The following is an 18,646-nucleotide window of genomic DNA, read 5'->3' as shown; positions in this document are numbered from 1 at the left end:
TACCCAGGAAATAAACAACAGGAGGCGCGAGTTCTCCAACTCTCACCGCACCGTGACAGGTGTCTGATCTCGTCTCCCCGGCTCGGGTTTCACAGAAGGGGAAACTGAGGCACGGCGAGGTCCTGTGCCCAAAGTCCACAGCTAGCGAGCCTTCGGGATTCAGACCCGGCGCCTGCGTCCTGCCAGGCACCTGCCAGTGGGGTCGAATCAGGAGGCGCGGGGCGGTCACCACCCCCGGCACCCCCGGTCCAGAGGGGCTGGCAGGCGAGTGGCTGAAAGTCGCCCGTAGCCGCGGGGACGCCGGGACAAGCCTCCCGCCGCTCCGGTGCCTCCCGGGCTCGCCCTGCGGACGCTTGCGAATCGAAGGCGAGAAGGCTGCAGGATGCAGAGAAAGGCTCGGACCGGGGGCCGCTGACCGGCTGCGAGGCCAGCAGCACAAAATCACGAGACTTTCCAAACTACCCGCTCCAGAGAGTCTCTTGGGGAGCCCGTTAATCGTAGAGCTTCCCGGGTCCCTGTCCCAGAGAGGGAGTCCCTGGTGCTGGGCTGGTCCCGGCCAGGTGTTGCTAATGCTCAGAGTTTGGAAAACTCTGCAAATGTGGAGGACCGCCTAGATTCTTCCAGGAGTGTGTTTTTTCTTTCTTCCTTTCCTTTCTTTATTTTTATTTTTTATTTTCGAGTAGGAGGTTCTCTCTGCAGTCCAGGCTGGAGTGCAGTGGCACGCTCACGGTCACCGCAGCCTCGACCTGCTAGGCTCAGGCGATCCTTCCGCCCCAGTCTTCTAAGTAGCTGGAACACAGGTGCGCGCCACCACGCCCGGCTAATTTTTTTTTTTTATTAACTGTAGAGACGAGGTCTTGCCATGTTGCCCAGGCTGGTCTCGAACACCTGGGCTCAGGCAATCCTCTCGCCTCAGCCTCCCAAAGTGCTGCGATTGCAGGTGTGAGCCACCTAAGAGTGTGTTCTTTTATAGGAACGGATTTTCTATTAAAATAGGTTTCTTTTAACTCAGGGGAACCCAGAGCGCATTTTCCTGGCCCATTCCCAAGCCCACTGAAGAACCCACGAACACTTGGCTCACAAGAGGTCACGTGAGTCGGGGTCACCCGACGCAGCCCCCAAGCGACCGGGCTGCAGGAAACCCAGAGGGGCGCGCACCGCCTCGCCCCGCCCCGTGACTACAAGTCCCATGCTGCTCCGCGCTCACGCACACGACGCCAAGGCAAGATGGCCGACGCGGCGGCCGCAGCTGGGGCCAGCGGCTCCGGAACGGTAAGGGCAGGAGGCGTGGGCCAAAGCCGAGAGAGTTTGGGCCTTCTGCAAGTTTTTCTCAGCCGGGGCAACGAGTCACATCTTCGAGCAGAGGAGGGTCTTTCGGGCCGTTCGTACCTCCCTCCTTGGCACTTGGCTGCGGCCTCCTGAGTTGGTGGCCCTGTGTCCTGATTGGTTCATTCTCTGTATGGGGGGTTGGGAATCCGGAGCACCTCCTGATTGGCCCGAAGAGGCCGCTTTCGCCTTCTTATTGGCCAGCCAAAGTTGGGAGGGATTCCTGTTTCAAAATATTTAGCTTTCCTACTTTTTCTGTGCTGTTATCCTTGGCCTGCCTGTCCTCAGCATCACGTGTTGTTACTGTTTTAACTTTCCCTGTTAATGAAATGGTATGGAGGTGGGAGAGATCCCGTTTTTCCCCCCCTGGGAGATAGATTTATTAATTCAATCTCATCATACGTGTTTCTTCAATTATATATTCTGACAATCGGCTAAAGTAGAAAGTTGAAAAAAAAAGTTATTTTATCTTACCGAAACCATACACTTATAGGTAGGCAGGAAGTTGTCTCTTTATTTAGAGGACCCTGGTTGCTCAATTATTACTCAGTTGGCAAAGATCTAAACATTAAGCACTGATAAAGAGGTATTTAGCAAAAGAACTTTTGCTTCCCATTTACGGTATGTGAACTGTGTGATTGCATACTGTCCTGTGAATGAAAATCTTTTCTGTCTCTGGGCTGCTGATTCACAGAGATCTGGAAGTAAACAGTCTACTAACCCCGCTGATAACTACTATCTGGCCCGGAGGAGAACACTGCAAGTGGTTGTGAGCTCCTTGCTGACAGAGGCAGGGTTTGAGAGCGCTGAGAAAGCATCTGTGGAAACATTGACAGAGATGTTGCAGAGCTGTGAGTACGGGGAAACACTAGCCCTTCTTTTAGTCAATCCAGCATTAGTTCAGTGCTCTGCATTGTGATAGTGTTTGAGAGGATATAAGAAAAAGAGCATAGTAAAGTGACTTACAGGCTTTGGAATCAAATAGCTCTGGGTCTGTCACTCTGCTGTTTAATATCTTGGGGAAGTCAGTAAACCTCCTGAATCTCAATTTCCTTATCTGTGGAAAGGGATGATAATTTGTACCTCATGGAGTTGTGAGTATAAGTGAAATGTATATTTAAACCATTCAGTGCTAGGGAGATTGTAAACTTCTGGTGACTTGTGGGTGCCCTTAATATTGCTGTTTTAGGTCAAATGCAGTGGCTCACACCTGTAATCACAGCAGTTTGGGTGGCCGAGGCAAGAGGGTTGCTTGAGGCCAGGAGTTTGAGACCAACCTGGGCAACATCTTGATAATTCGTCTCTAAAAACATTAAAAAATTAACTGGGCACGGTGGCATGAACCTGTAGTCCCAACTACTCAGGAAGCTGAGGCAGGAGGTGGAGACTGTGATCATGCCATTGCATTCCAACCTGGACAACATAGTAAGACCCTAACTTAAAAAATAAATAAAATAGTTTTGACCTGTAGACTTCAGAAAGATTTTGGGGACTCCTGGGGTCCCCAGACCACACTTTGAGCACATCTGTATTGAAGGAATGAACTGATAGTTCCCAACAGATAAGAATTCAGTTCTTGGAAAGATCTTATAAGGTTTAAAGGTCCTGTCTGGAGGCTGGTGTTGGTGACTTGCCTAGGGTAGAAGGGTAATCAGTGGTGGGTATTCAGTTGGATACCCTTTTCTGTCAAACACCATTTGCTTTTGTCTTCTCAAACATTAGGCTTCTAAAGCAGAGGTTCCTTACCTTTTGCTGCCTCTTTTGATTAAATCTTTGGAGTCATTCCCAGAAAAATGCTTTTTTTTTGAGTGGAAGTCTCATCTGTTGTCCATGCTGGAGTGCACACTCCACAGCCACTACAACCTACTGGGTTCAGGCGATCCTTCTATCTCAACCTTCCAAGTAGCTGAAATTACAGGTGTGCGTTACCATGCCCAGCTAATTTTTTTTATTTATTGCAGAGACAAGGTCTTACCAAGTTACCCAGGCTGGTCTCAAACCCCTGGACTCAGGCAATCCTCTTGCCTCAGCCTCCCAAAGTGCTGGAATTATAGATGTGAACCACCGCACCCAGCTGAATGTTAAAAATGCTTTTTGTGTGTGTAAAATTCAACCTGATTTCAGAGTATCCCTGGAATCTTCCATAGACTGTTGAAACCCATTCACCAAACTCAGCTTTCTAATTTTTTTATTTGTTTGTAGAGATAAGGTCTCCCTATGTTGCCTAGGCTGGTCTTGAACTCTTGGGCTCTAGCAGTCTTCCTACCTTGATTTCCCAAAGTGCTAGGCTTACGGGTGTCATATGGTAATTCTATGTTTAACTTTTCAGGAACTGAGCATAATATTTTACGCCTTTGAACCTCCTTAGACATTTCAGAAATTGGTAGGAGTGCCAAGTCTTACTGTGAACACACAGCCAGGACCCAGCCCACACTGTCAGACATCGTGGTTACACTTGTAGAGATGGGTGAGTACAACTTCACTTTCCACTTCTCCGCTGCAACTGAGTTGTGGTTACAAGAGACGAGGGAGTCCCTCGGGGTCAGCCATGTCTGCTGTGTGTTCTTGGTTTCCCTGGTGGTTCTCATGATTTGCTTTTAGCTTGAGAGAGTTATCGAGAGAGGTTCCCCTGAACCCATTTAAGATGTCTCCTAACTCTCTGTTGGGGAATTCTGCTAGAACTTCTTTTGTATGGCAGCAGAGTGGTTGAATTGGAAATTTCAGCCATTTCTCCTTGATATTAGTTCCCTTCCCATGTTCAGTATCCAGTGGTCTGGGCAGTGATTTTGTTTTCCTGTCTCTTAGGTTTCAATGTGGACACACTCCCTGCTTATGCAAAACGGTCTCAGAGGATGGTCATCACTGCCCGTAAGTGACTTTGAACTGAGGTGCTTAGTAAATTATCAATTAATGCTTGTAGGATCAGTTAGTTGAATAGGGCAGGGATTGGATTGGTAGCTATTTATTGCAGGCTCCCTTCCAATCTTTGGGGCTACCTACAGTATACACTTTATCTGGGCTGGCCGGATTAGGATGTGAAATTCAGTCACCAGAAAGATAAACCATCTCTGAGATATTTCTGTGCTTCTTATGCTTTAGCTCCAGAAGAATAAATTATACTACTTGGAAAACATGAAAGTTCTTCTCCCTCAGATAAAGAGTTGATGAACTAAGGTCTATGGGCCAAATGCAGTCTGTTGCCTGTTTTTATAAGTAAAGTTTTATTTGAACATGACTGTATTATTATCTGTGGTTGCTTTCATGCTATAATGGTAGAGTTTAGTTGTGACAGAAACCACATGGCTTGTGAAGCCTAAAATATTTACTATCTAGCCCTCTGCACAAAAAGTTTAATGACCTCTGCCTTAGGTAGAAATGGGTATAGTGAGCTGAGTAGAAAATAACCTTCTAACAACCTATTGGGCTTGTGGGACCTGGGGAGAATTTACTGGATTTTTTTTCTTTTAAGTTACCTCTTTCTTGTTGACATTTGAGTTTTAGTTTTAATTTTTAATATTTGTAAACATTTTTTGTAGCGATGAAGTCTCACTATGTTGCCCAGGCTGGCCTCAAACTCCTGGGCTCAAGCGATCCTCTCACCTCTGCCTCCCAGAGTGCTGGGATTATAGGCGGGTACCACCACACTCAGCCCATATTGGCATCTTTCAAAATTCTCTCAAGATAGCAGTGGAAGGTACCACTTTGAATCCCTGCTGTTCTCATTAAGTCCATGCTGACTTTCCCCAGCCTAGTATTGATCTTTGTTATCCAAGGCCTCTGAGAGAGAATCAGCAGCCCATCTAACTCTCTGAGCCCCTCAACATACTCTTTTAGCTGGTTACTGGGACCATAACCACCTACCTACCTGCCAAGAGGCTTGCGGGCAGATTGTTGTCGAGGGGAATGCCAACCAAGGTTATTCAGCAGAGCTGCATGTTGTGGGGATGACCTTCTACGTCCTCAAGCCATTGAGGGCCTTTTATGAACAGAAACACAAAGTGCTTGTTGTTTAGAAAATCGAGGTCTAGCATTTATTTTGAGAAAATAAATGTTTGATTAGACACCATAATCCGTAGAAGTCAGGGCCTTGGATGAAGGAGTAACCAATCGTGATTCTGTTGCAGCTCCGGTGACCAATCAGCCAGTGACCCCCAAGGCTCTCACTGCAGGGCAGAACCGACCTCACCCGCCGCACATCCCCAGCCATTTTCCTGAGTTCCCTGATCCCCACACCTATATCAAAACTCCGGTAAGTGATGAGGCCACACTGGAAGCTGTGACTAATGGAAAGCTCAGAGTCAGTTCCTACTGACTGTCAGATGGCAGTCCAGAAGCTTGTTGGTGAAAGCTCAGAACTTAGAATATCTTTCTCCAGTGAAAAACAACTTAGCAAATGAGAAGTATGTTCTCAAGTTTGCCAACAAAAGCATAGTTATCAAAGAGATTGAAGCTGGCCCCAATGTTGCCTGTCTCACCAAAACACAAAAGTTTAAGCCACATTGAAACAAGACTGTAAGGATATTTCACAAAGCGTTCATAGTAATTCTTGGTGAGATAATAGGTCATTTTTGTTGTTTTGCATGTGCTTCTCTAGGGTCTTCAAATTTTCTTTTTTTTTTCCTGAGTCAGAGTCTCACCTTGTCGTCCAGGCTGGAGTGCAGTGGCACACTCACTGCCACTGTAGCCTCGACCTGCTAGGCTCAGGCGATCCTTCTGCCTCAGCCTTCCAAATAGCTGGAACTACAGGTGTGCACCACCACACCTGGCTGGTTTTTTGATTTATTGTAGAGATGAGGTCTTGCCAAGTTGCCCAGGCTGGTCTCAAACCCCTGGGCTCAGGCAGTCATCTTGCCTCTGCTTCCCAATGTGCTGGGATTACAGGTATGAGCCACTGCACTTGGCTATTCTTCAAATTTTCTGTAAGAGAAAAGTTATGTTTTAAATCGGAAAGTTACTTTAAAAATACATGGTGAAACCCGCAGCAAGGTCGCGCGGGCGCTGCCGGAGCTCATAGTTCCGGAGCTCATAGTTCCTCATTCTGTTGTGCTCAATAGCCGGAAATGAGGGCAGACAGGACGGAGAACTACCGAGGCGAAACACCTGTGGAATACTCTCAGGAGGAACAGTCATTGCTGTGTGAGGGTTCAAATTCAGCTGTTAGCATGGAACTTTCAGAACCTGTTGTAGAAAATGGAGAAACGGAAATGTCCCCAGAAGAATCATGGGAGCACAAAGAAGAAATAAGTGAAGCAGAGCGAGGGGGTGGTTCCTTGGGAGATGGAAGACCACCAGAGGAAAGTGCCCAAGAAATGATGGAGGAGAAAGAGGAGATACCAAATCCTAAATCTGTGGTTGCACCTACAGGTGCTCCTCAAAAGGAGCATGTAAATGTAGTGTTCATTGGCCATGTGGATGCTGGCAAGTCAACCATTGAAGGACAAATCATGTATTTGACTGGAATGGCTGACAGAAGGACACTTGAGAAGTATGAAAGAGAAGCTAAAGAAAAAAAACAGAGAAACTTGGTACTTGTTTTGGGCCTTAGACACAAATCAGGAAGAATGAGACAAGGGTAAAACAGTAGAAGTGGGTCGTGCCTATTTTGAAACTGAAAAGAAGCATTTCATAATTCTGGATGCCCCTGGACACAAGAGTTTTGTCCCAAATTTGATTGGTGGTACCTCCCAAGCTGATTTGGCTGTGCTGGTCATTTCAGCCAGGAAAGGGGAATTCAAAACTGGGTTTGAAAAAGGAGGACAGACAAGAGAACATGCAATGTTGGCAAAGACAGCAGGTGTAAAACACTTAATTGTGCTTATTAATAAGATGGATGACCCAACAGTAAATTGGAGTAATGAGAGGTATGAAGAACGTAAAGAGAAACTAGTGCCATTTTTTTAAAAAGTGGGCTTCCTTCCCAAAAAGGACATTCATTTTATGCCCTGCTCAGGACTGACTGGAGCGAATCTCAAAGAGCAATCAGATTTCTGTCCTTGGTACATTGGATTACCATTTATTCCATATCTGGATAATTTGCCAAACTTCAATAGATCAGTTGATGGACCAATCAGGCTGCCAATTGTGGATAAGTACAAGGATATGGGCACTGTGGTCCTGGGGAGGCTGGAGTCAGGATCTATTTGTAAAGACCAGCAGCTTGTGATGATGCCAAACAAGCACAATGTGGAAGTTCTTGAATACTTTCCGATGATGTATAACCTGATACTGTAGCCCCAGGTGAAAACCTCAAAATTAGACTGAAAGGCATTGAAGAAGAGGAGATTCTTCCAGGATTCATACTTTGTGATCCTAATAATCTTTGTCATTCTGGACACACATTTGATGCCCAGATAGTGATTATAGAGCACAAATCCATCATCTGCCCAGGGTATAATGTGGTGCTGCACATTCACACCTGTATTGAGGAAGTCGAAATAACAGCCTTAATCTGCTTGGTGGACCAAAAAATCAGGAGAAAAAAGTAAGACTCGACCCTGTTTTATGAAACAAGATCAAGTGTGCATTGCTCACTTAAGGACAGCAGGAACCATCTGCCTTGAGACCTTCAAAGACTTCCCTCAGATGGGTCGTTTTACCTTAAGAGATGAGGGTAAAACCATTGCAATTGGAAAAGTTCTGAAACTGGTTCCAGAGAAAGACTAAGCATTTCCTTTGATGACCCTGCACAATACTGTGAGGAGTACTGACCGCAAAAGCCTACTTCACACCACCTTCTCTTATTTTCTGCCCATTGATAAACCTCTCCCCATATTTTGCAAAGAGAAAATTCACAGCAAAAGTCCACATTATGTCAGCTTTCTCATATTGAGAGCTCTGCTATGCCACTGTTGAATTTTTTCCAAGATTCTCTCACCCCTTTCAAACTCTGCTTCCTTGGACAGATTTGGCAATAGCTTTGTAAGTGATGTGGACATAATTGCCTATAATAATGAAAACCTACAGGGATTTTTTTATTTTTCATGTTCCCCTTAGGCACATTTAGTATTTTTCCCCAGGCAGATCATTTTGAGTGTGCGTGTGTGTGTGCACATGTTACAAAGACATCTACCATGTTAATAAAATAATCAATTTGAAAAAAAAAAATACATGGTCATGTCATGAAATGAAATTAATTGTATTCCTAGCTCTAGGTCTGAATAAGGAGGAGTTGAGTTGTCCTCTGTGGTTCCTCTGGGGCTCGAATGTGTTCTAACTTGCCTGATTAGCAGTTTCACCCTCCCCTGGGAAGGTGCAGTGTTTAAAAGGCATCCTCTCACACATCTTTTTTTCCACCTCCACAGTATGTAGTGCTGGCCATCATGCAGGCTGTTGGGGCAAGTCCTCTGGGATATTTTTCTACACCTCAGTATCGGAGGGAAAGCATAAATGGCTGCCCCTCTGAGGCAATACAGCCATTGTCCTTGATAAGATCTCTCTCTTAGTTTCTTGGACTGCTGTAACAAAGTGCCACAAAATAGTTGACTTCGAACAACAAAAATGCATTGTCTCACAGTTCTGGACAAAACCAAGGTGTTGACAGGGCCATGCTCCCTCTGAAACCCATAGGAGAGTCTTTCCTTGCCTCTCCCTGGCTTCTGGTGTTTTACCGACATTCTTTGGCATCCTTTAGCTTGTAGATGCAGCACTCCAGTCTTCTGTCTTCACTTGGTGCTCTCTCTGGTTCTCTGTCTTTAATTAGCCATTTTCTTTCTTTTTTTTTTTTTTTTTTTTGAGTCGGGGTCTCACTCTGTTGCCCAGGCTGGAGTGCAGTACATGATCATGGCTCACTGTAGCTTCCACCTCCTGGGCTTAGGTGATTCTTCTGCTCAGCTTCCCAAGTAGCTGGGACTATGGGCGTGTGCCACCACACCTGACTAATTTTTTTATTTTTGTAGTGATGAGGTCTCACTATGCTGCCCAGGCTGGTCTTGACAAACTCCTGGGTTTAAGTAGTCTTCCCAACTCAGGCTCCTTACAGGTGTGAGCCACCATGCACAGCCACCATTTTCGTATAAGGACACCAGTCATATTGCAGTATGACCTCATCTTAATTGATCACATCTGTAATGGCCCTATTTCCAAATAAGATCATAGTCTAAGGTATTAGGGCATAATCAAAATGCTTTTTGTGGGGATACAATTCAACCCATAATATTCTCGAATTATTTTATGTAGCAGGAACTACAGACATGTGTCACCATGCCCAGCTAATTTTTTTTTTAATTTGTTGTAAAGATGAGGTCTTGCCAAGTTGCCCAGACTGGTTTCGAACCCGTGGACTCAGGCAATCCTCTCACCTTGGTGTCCCAAAGTGCTGGGATTATAGGCGTGAGCCACTGCACCCAGCTGGAAGTCTGATTCTCTTTTTTTTGAGTTGGAGTCTCACTCTGTCGCCCAGACTGGAGTGCAGTGGCCGCTCCCAGCCACCACAGCCTCCACCTGCTGGGCTCCAGCGATCCTTCTGCCTCAGCCTTCCGAGTAGCCGGAATTACAGGCACGCGCTACCATGCCTGGCTGATTTTTTGATTTATTGCAGAGATGAGGTCTCGCTGCCCAGGCGGGTCTCGAACCCGCGGGCTCAGGCAATCCACTCACCTCAGCCTCCCAAAGGCGCAGGATTACAGGCTGAGCCATCGAGCCCGACTTGGAAGTCTGATTCTAAGACCAGTTTATTTTGATCTTGTTATGGTTCTCATAGTTGAGAAAGGTCCATTACAAAGATATGTAGCATTGTTGGGTGCTCTTAATCATAAAACTGCTGGGCACAGTGGTTCATGCCTATAATCCCAGCACTTAGGTAGGCAGGGGCAAGAGGATTGCCTGAGTCCAGGGGTTCGAGATCAGCGTGGGCAACTTGGCAAGACCTTGTCTCTACAGTAAATCAAAAAATTAGCTGGCCATGGTTGTGGGTGCCTGTGGTTCCAGCTACTTGGAAGGCTGAGGCAGAAGGATGGCCTGAGCCCAGCAGGTTGAGGTTGTGGTGGCTGTGAGCATGCCACTGCATTCCAGCCTGAGCAACAGAGTGTGACTCTAACTCAAAAAGAAAAAAATTAAAAATAAAACTAATTTTTAAATTCTCATTTACCAGAGAGATAGTTTAATAAGTAATTTAACCAGTGACAATTTAACCAGTGGTATTTAACAAATAATTTTGTTAAAAATTTTCGATTACATTTCTAACTTATTGGAAGTCAAACTGTTGTCCTGGAAATAATGATAAAATTTTATATTTTAATGTTTTTGGCAAGTACAATATGGTTAAAACAGACTCATTTTTATTTTGGGAAGATTTTAAACATATCAGAAAATTCCTTTTTTTTTTAGAAAGCAGGATTTATTGAGAGGACAGAAAAACTCCCACATTAGGAGGGGACCCGAAGGGGTTGCCCAGAAAATTCTGTTTCTATGGTTAAGAATCAACATGGGAGCCGGGCTTGGTGGCTCAGCCTGTAATCCCGCACCTTTGGGAGGCTGAGGTGAGTGGACTGCCTGAGCCCGCGGGTTTGAGAACTGCCTGGGCAACTTGGCGAGACCTCATCTCTACAATAAATCAAAAAATTAGCTGGGCATGATAGTGCGTACCTGTCGTTCCAGCTACTTGGAAGGCTGAGGTGGAAGGATTGCCAGAGCTCAGCAGGTCGAGGCTGCGGTGGCCGGGAGCAGCCACTGCACTCCAATCTGGGCAACAGAGTGAGACTCCAACTCAAAAAAAAAGGATCAACATGAGAACCAAGCATGGTGGCTCACACTTCTAATCCCAGCACTTTGAGAGACCGAGGTGGGAGGATTCCTTGAGTCCAGGAGTTCACAACCAGCCTGGGCAACATAGCGAAACCTCATCTCTAAAAAATTAGCCAGATGTGGTGGTGTGCTCCTGTAGTCCCAGCTACTTGAGAGGCTGAGCAGGACAATTGCCTGAGCCCAGGATGTCGAGGCTGTAGTGAATTGTGATCGTGCCACTGCACTCCAGCTTGGGCAGCAGAGTGAAGTACCAACTCAAAAAAAAAAAAGAAAAAAAATAATAGGTATAGGAACTGTAAGGGGTGTACACATTTGAATTGACAGTGACCACAGTGGAAACATTTCTGAGCACTTCCTTTAAAGACCCATCTCCATATCATGAAGAGTAGTTACTTTTTTAGTAATTGTTAAAATGTCACTATTGTTATCACCATTTAAAATGTTTTGGGCCTAGCATGGTGGCTCATGTCTGTAATCCCAGCACTTTGGGAGACGGAGGCCAGAAGATTGCCTGATTCCAGGGGTTTGAGACCTGCCTGGGCAACTTGACAAGACCTTATCTCTATAATAAATACAAAAATTAGCCATATGTGGTGGTGCACGCCTATAATTCCAGCTATTTGGAAGACTGAGGCAGAAGGATCGCATAAGTCCAGTGCTTTGAAGCTGGGGTAGCCGTGAGTGTGCTCCTGTACTCCAGCCTGGGTGACAGAGTGAGACTCTGACTCTAAATAAATAATTAAATAAATAAATAAGTATAGGTTCAGTTAAAAGTATGCATAGAGGCTTTTTTTTTGGTTTTAGTTGGAAGTCTCACTCTGTTACCCAGGCTGGAATACAGTGGCACGCTCATGGTCACCGCAGCCTTGACCTGCTGGGCTCAGGTAATCCTTCTGCCTCAGCCTTCAAAGTAGCTGGAACTACAGGCTTGTGCCACCATGCCTGGCTAATGTTTTTTTTTTTATTTGTAGAGATGAGATCTCACCAAGTTGCCCAGCTTGGTCTCAAACCCCTGGGCTCAGGCAATCATCTCATCTTGGCCTACCAAAGTGCTGGGATGATAAGAGTGAGCCACCATGCTTGGCTGGGACTTTCTTTTAATTATTATTTTTTATTATTCAATTTCTTCTCATCCTCATTGCTTTTTGGGAAAACTGGAACTCTCATTTCCCAGAAGTGTCTTATGACTCAGTGCACATACTTACAAGAGGGGACCCAAAGAGACCCCCAAAAATGTTTTGGATGGGAAGTGGGCAAGACAAATATTAAAAAATATAAAAGGTTTTGGCTAACTGGCTAACTTCTCATTCCAGTTACGTTCGCAAATCTCAATAGTTTTCCACTCCAGAACTTGATTGCCAACAAGCTCATAACGGGGGGAGGAGTGGCAGCCTGCTGCTTTCTTCTTCACTTACACCTGCAGCAGTATCTTCAGTCTCTTATTTCTTTGAGGGAATCTTCTGGAAGAATGTATCCATACTGTGAGGGCTGATTTAAGAAAATAGGATGGACCAATCTGCAAATCCATTTAGGCAGCCACTCCCATACTGTGGGAGGTCACATGACACTGATGGAACCAGCAGTCACTGTCAGGGCTTCCCTGGGGGACTCCCACTCTGCCTTCAGGATGTGTCTCTTATAGCTGTCATGGGAGCTGAGTGAAGGCCTAGGGTCAATCAGATTGTAAGTATTTGCACATTTCTTAATTTTTAAGATTAGAAATATTAATGTAGTTACATTGTTTTCTTTCTGTTGTTATGCTGCATCTTGGAGATGTCTGTCCTAAATAATGGTAGTGAGCCATTTTATAGGGTGCAAGGATGTAGCACCAACAAGCCAGGACCTAAGGAGAGCGGAATGATATGTCAGCATTACCCTCATTCTTTGCTTTTCTCTTTGTAGACATACCGTGAGCCTGTGTCGGACTACCAGGTCCTACGGGAGAAGGCTGCGTCCCAGAGGCGTGATGTGGAGCGGGCACTTACCCGTTTCATGGCCAAGACAGGCGAGACCCAGAGTCTTTTCAAAGATGACGTCAGCACATTTCCACGTGAGAGTTGTCCCTTCTATGGGCCCTATCTTGTCATTTAAGATAATCACCCTATCCTTCCTTTCTCTCAGCATGGTGGGAAGAAACAAGTAAGCTTTTGGCCTTCTCTGGGGTGCAGCTGGTTCCTCAGATAGCTGGCTCCTTTTCCCAGGTCTTAAGAGTCTGTCCCTAACTGATGATTCCAAAACAGAGGTGGCCTCTGTTGGAATTAGCCACTTGAGGTTCATTGAGTTTAGGTTACCTTGAGGTTAGCCGAGCCTCAGGTATCAGAGAGACCCATATGGGAGAAATAGCAGCCCAGGTAGCAGAAAGAACACTGGCATTAGGGGCCAGTTACCCATGGTGATGTTCTCTCCCAGGCCCCATCTCATTTAATTTTGCATCTCAGTATCATTTGACTGTGTTGACCAAGTGGTTTCATCTCCAAAAGCCTCGGTTCTTACAGAGGTGAATGAGGGAGATTGGTCTGAATGGTCATTCATACAGCAAGCTCCTGTCAGATGCCTGCTGTGTACCTGGCTCTGGAATTACAGCAACTACCGGTTATTACGTGCCAGATACTTGCTAAACACTTCCCATGCATCATCTAATTGAATCTTGTTAGCCTGTGGGTCGGAAACTTGTCATCACCACCTTTGAGGCTCATAGAGAGGAGAAATGAAGTAACTTGCTCAAGGTTACTTGGCTACTAGGTAGCACTCAAACACCACCTCTCTCTTACTGCAGGAGCCCACATCTGACCCACAGTAAACATTTTAGAGTATTTCCTGACAGTTACAGGAAATATTCTATTTTATCATGGAATTATACATAGTTAATAGAGTATAGGTTCAGTTAAAAAAAAAAAAAAGAGTATACATAGACACTTTTTTTTTTTTGAGTTGGGCATCTCACTCTGTCACCCAGGCTGGAGTACAGTGGCACGCTCACGGCCACCGCAGCCTTGACCTGCTGGGCTCAGGTAATCCTGCCTCAGCCTTCCAAGTAGCTGGAACTACAGGCACGTGCCACCACACCTTGCATATATATATATATTTTTTTTTTTTTTCTTTTTTTTTATTGTAGAGATGAGGTCTCACCAAGTTGTCCAGCCTGGTCTCAAACTCCTGGGCTCAGGCAATCCTCTCACCTCGGCCTCCCAAAGTGCTGAGATTATAGGTGTGAGCCACCATGCCTGGCCTAGGCTTTCTTTTAATTATTATTTTTTATTATTCAATTTCTTCTCATCCTCATTGCTTTTTTGGAAAAACTGTAACTCTCAATTCCCAGAAGTGTCTTATGACTCAGTGCACATACTTACAAGGGGTGACAACCCAAAAAAACCCAGAATTTATTTACCAAAAAAAGTATTTATTGTTACATGTTTAAACTTCAGTCACCTTCAAAGTATTATTTGTTTGATGCAATTTATGTATTGAAATGCTGTTTCCACCACTCAAAACCGTTTTTGAACTCGTCAGTTTTGATACCTTTTAGTGCTTCTGCCATTAAGGACTTTTTTCATCCGGGGAAACAAAAAAAAATTACTCAGGTGAATAGGGAAGGTGGAGCACGGGGGTTCATGCCTTTTTTGGTCAAAAACTAGTGAACACTCAAAGTGGTATGGGCAAGTACATTTGTAAATCACCCATCCTGAGATGGGGCAAACATATTGAAAGAATCTCCAAAAAAATTCACCGAAGCTGAGCTCAGTATCTTACAGCAATGCTAGGTAGTACACTAATGCCGACGGGTTCCTAGAACACTTACCTAGCAGGGGGGAGGCCTGTACTACAAGGAACCTACCCTCCAAAAGATAATTCTGACTTTTTTGGGTCCCCCTTGAGAGAGTGCTCAAGTCCAATCTTTGGATCGAATCCTTTAGGTTGAAAGCCCTTTCCTGCTCCAGAAATGAGATTTAGAAGGATTAACTGAGCTCAAGTACAATATCACAAAGTGGGTGCATTGCTGGCCCCACTTCTATCTGATCTCATTTGTACTTGTTAAAAATGGGCTCTGAAGTCATATTGCCTGGGTTCAAATCCCACTCTGCCATTTTCTGTGTGCTTGAGAAAATCATCTCACCTCTCTGTGCCTAATTTTACTTACTTACTAGAGAACAGTTCTTAAAGATAACACCAGTGATGCCTGTAGGACATTGCCTGGCTGTAGTGTAAGTGCTCAAGCATGCTGGCTAGCATTGTCTTTTGGTGCTGCTCACTGATTTGTGTAAGACTCTAGGCCAGCTGCAAGGACTTCATGACAGCAGAATCGTGCCTCTCTCCTAATTCCCCAGTAATTGCTGCCAGACCTTTCACCATCCCCTACCTGACAGCTCTTCTTCCATCTGAGCTGGAGATGCAGCAAATGGAAGAGACGGATTCCTCGGAGCAAGATGAGCAGACAGACACAGAGAACCTTGCTCTTCACATCAGCACGGTGGGTCCTACTTTTTGCCTGCATCAAGAGTAGCCCTCAGGCTAGCCTATCCTGCCCTCAGCCTGTCACCTAGAAACGGATGTGACCTACCTTAGGTCTCTGGCTTTATGTTAGTGGGCTTGTAATGATCCTGGTGTAACCTGATCTCCTGGGCAGCCACTCATTCATTCGACAAATATTGAATGAGGCCTGCCAGGGACAGTTCCAGATGCTGGGGAATTAGTAGGAAGCAAAATAAATAAAACCCCTTGTCCTCAGGAAGCTAAGGAAAAATAATAAATTAGGAGACAGAAAGTAGAGATGGGGATGGGCAGGATGCAGTATCAGGTAGGGTGACATTTGAGACATAGAGGAGCTGGGCTTGGTGGCTCAGCCTGTAATCCTGCGCCTTTGGGAGGCTGAGGTGAGTGGATTGCCTGAGCCCGTGGGTTTGAGACCCGCCTGGGCAACTTGGCGAGACCTCATCTCTACAATAAATAAAGAGGAGCCAGGTGTGGTAGCGCGCACCTGTAATTCCAGCTACTTGGAAGGCTGAGGCGGAAGGATCGCCGGAGCCCAGCAGGTCGAGGCTGCGGTGGCCGGGAGCGGCCACTGCACTCCAGTCTGGGCTACTGAGTGAGACTCCAACTCAAAAAACAAAACAAAACAAAAAAACCCCACAAAAGATCTAGAGGAAATAGTGCATACTCGTACCTGGTGGTAGAGCATACCAGGAAGTGGGAACAGCAGATGCAAAGGCCCTGAGGTGGGAGCCCACCTGTTAAAGAACAGTAAGGACATCAGGGTGGCTGGAGTGGTGTGAACAAGGTCGCTGACCCCATCCCCTGCTCTTCTCCCCACTTGTTCACACCACTCCACTTACAAAGTCTTCAAGGTTGTGTCAGACACTTTGGCTTTTACTCAGTAAGATGGAGCCATGGGAGAGGTTGAGCAGAGGAGGGTCAGGATCTAATGTTGATTTGCCAACAGGATCGATAAGCTTGCTGTTCTGAGGATATACTATAGAGGGGCAGAGCAGAAGCAGGGTCACCAGTCAGGAGGCTGTCACAGTAAGAGCGAGAGGTAGTAAGAGGAGCAAAGATAATGAGACGCAGTCACCCAGATTATTTGATCAGATTCTAGATTCTTTTCAGAGAGCAGAGCCAACTAAGAGTGGTTATGAGATGCGAGAGAAAGAGGGTCAGAGATAACTGGGGTCAGCGCAGTGGCTCATGCCTGTAATCCCAGTACTGTGGGAGGCTGAGGTAGGAGGATTGCTTGAGCCCAGGAGTTTGAGACCAGCATGGGCAACATGGTAAGACCTTGTCTGTACAAAAAGTCAAAATATTAGCCAGATGTGGTGGCGTGCGCCTGTAGTCCCAGCTACTTGGGAGGCTGAGGTGGAAGGATCACCTGAGCCCAGGAGGTTAAAGCTGCAGTGAACTGTAATGGTTCCACTCCACTCTAGCGTGGGTGACAGAATGAGACCCCAGCTCAAAAAAAAAAAAAAAAATCAGCTAGGCATGGCAGCACACACAGTCCCAGCTATTCAGGAGGCTGAGGCAGAAGGATCCTCTGAACCCAGGAGGTTGAGGTGCTGTGACCTGTGATCATGCCACTGCACTCCAGCCTGGGTGAACAAGAAAGACTCTGACTGAAGAAAAAAAAAAAAAAGATAACTAAGATTTGTTGCCTGAACAACAGGAAAGATGGAGTTGCCTTCAGCCTAGATAGGAAGGACTGTTGGGTGGAACAGGTTTATGGGGCAAGGTCAGGAGTTCAGATTTAGACATGTTAAGTTTAAGACGCTTGATAGACATCAAGATGATGGTGTCAGGTAGAGAGTTTGCTGAGCAGTTAGGGCAAGAGGTGCGTATTTGCAGAACAGCAGCATATAGATGGTACTTACAACCATGCAAGTAGATGAGCTCTCCCAGGAATGAGTGAGGTTGAGAAAGAGAAGAGGTACATCGACTGAGCCCTGGAGCTGTCACCATGCACAGGGTGAGAAGGTGAGGAGGCATAGTCAGAGAGATAGGTGGAGAACTAGGAGAGGCCTGTGTCCCCGAGGCAAAGGGCCGTAAGTGCCTCAGGGAGAAAGGAGCCATCAGTTGTATCAAAAACTGCAGTTAATTCCAGTAATAGGTGACCTGAGACTTTGACCGTTAGATTTGCAATGTAAGAACAATTTTAGTAAGAATGAGAGCAAGGGACTGGGGTGAATTCAAAGAGAATTCGAGAGCCGGGCTTGGTGGCTCAGCCTGTAATCCCGCGCCTTTGGGAGGCTGAGGTGAGTGGATTGCCTGAGCCCGTGGGTTCGAGACTCGCCTGGGCAGCGAGACCTCATCTCTACAATAAATCAAAAAATCAGCCAGGCGTGGTAGCACATGCCTGTGATTCCGGCTACTCAAAAGGCTGAGGCGGAAGGATCGCTGGAGCCCAGCAGGCGAGGCTGCAGTGACCGGGAGCAGCCACTGCACTCCAGTCTGGGCGACCGCATGAGACTCCAACTCAAAAAAAAAAAAAAAGAGAGAATGGGAGGAGAGAAATTGGATCAATGAGTATATACTTGTGCCATCCATTACAGTAGTCACCAGCCACGTGTGGCAAATTAATTAAAATTTAATACGATTAAAAACCAGTTTCTTAGTCTCGCCAGCCACATTTCAGGTACCAAATAGCCACATATGACTTGTGGCTACTCTCCAGGAGAGTATAGATTCTGAACCTTTCCATCATCATAGAAAATTCTGTCGGACAGCATTGTTTAGAGAAGTTGTTTGAGGAACTCTGTTGTGAAGGGAAGAGGAGAGATGGAGTAGCAACTAAAGGAGGAAAACAATAAGGAATTAAGAGAGGTGTTTTTGTGTTCTTTTGTTTGTTAAGCTGAAAGAAATAACATGTTTGTGGGCTGATAGGAAAGATTTGGTTGAGAGGGAACATTGATGCAAGAGAGAAAGAAACATTTTGGAGGCCAGGCATGGTGGCTTATATCTATAATCTCAGCACTTTGGAAGGTCAAGTCAGGAGGACCACTTGAGCCCAAGAGTTCAAGACCAGCCTAGGTAACATAGCAAGAACTTGTCTTTACAAAAAATTTTTAAAAAGCCAGGCTCAGTGGCTCAGCCTGTA

General features: G+C 45.8%; 1 protein-coding gene and 1 pseudogene across 3 annotated transcripts in view; both read left to right on the top strand.

Moving 5' to 3' along the window:
- Positions 1-1,213: 1,213 nt before the first annotated feature.
- Positions 1,214-18,646, top strand: part of TAF8 (TATA-box binding protein associated factor 8) — a 24,955-nt gene continuing 7,522 nt past the window's right edge. For both annotated transcript variants that reach the window (XM_021714754.1, XM_008062577.2), the window contains exons 1-7: positions 1,214-1,272; positions 2,021-2,177; positions 3,695-3,793; positions 4,132-4,194; positions 5,451-5,575; positions 12,970-13,117; positions 15,393-15,535. In XM_021714754.1, the coding sequence (XP_021570429.1) occupies positions 1,228-1,272; positions 2,021-2,177; positions 3,695-3,793; positions 4,132-4,194; positions 5,451-5,575; positions 12,970-13,117; positions 15,393-15,535 (780 nt within the window). In that variant the 5' untranslated portion in view covers positions 1,214-1,227. The remainder of the gene's footprint in view (positions 1,273-2,020; positions 2,178-3,694; positions 3,794-4,131; positions 4,195-5,450; positions 5,576-12,969; positions 13,118-15,392; positions 15,536-18,646) is intronic.
- Positions 6,360-8,424, top strand: LOC103264873 (annotated as a pseudogene). The gene has a single exon (XR_504601.2). The product of XR_504601.2 is annotated as a eukaryotic peptide chain release factor GTP-binding subunit ERF3A pseudogene (transcript).

The sequence above is a fragment of the Carlito syrichta genome, unplaced genomic scaffold (genome assembly GCF_000164805.1).
Source record: "Carlito syrichta isolate Samal-C Ts95f unplaced genomic scaffold, Tarsius_syrichta-2.0.1 Scaffold305755, whole genome shotgun sequence".
Classification (NCBI taxonomy): domain Eukaryota; kingdom Metazoa; phylum Chordata; class Mammalia; order Primates; family Tarsiidae; genus Carlito; species Carlito syrichta.
This window is presented reverse-complemented; position numbering and strand designations above follow the sequence as displayed.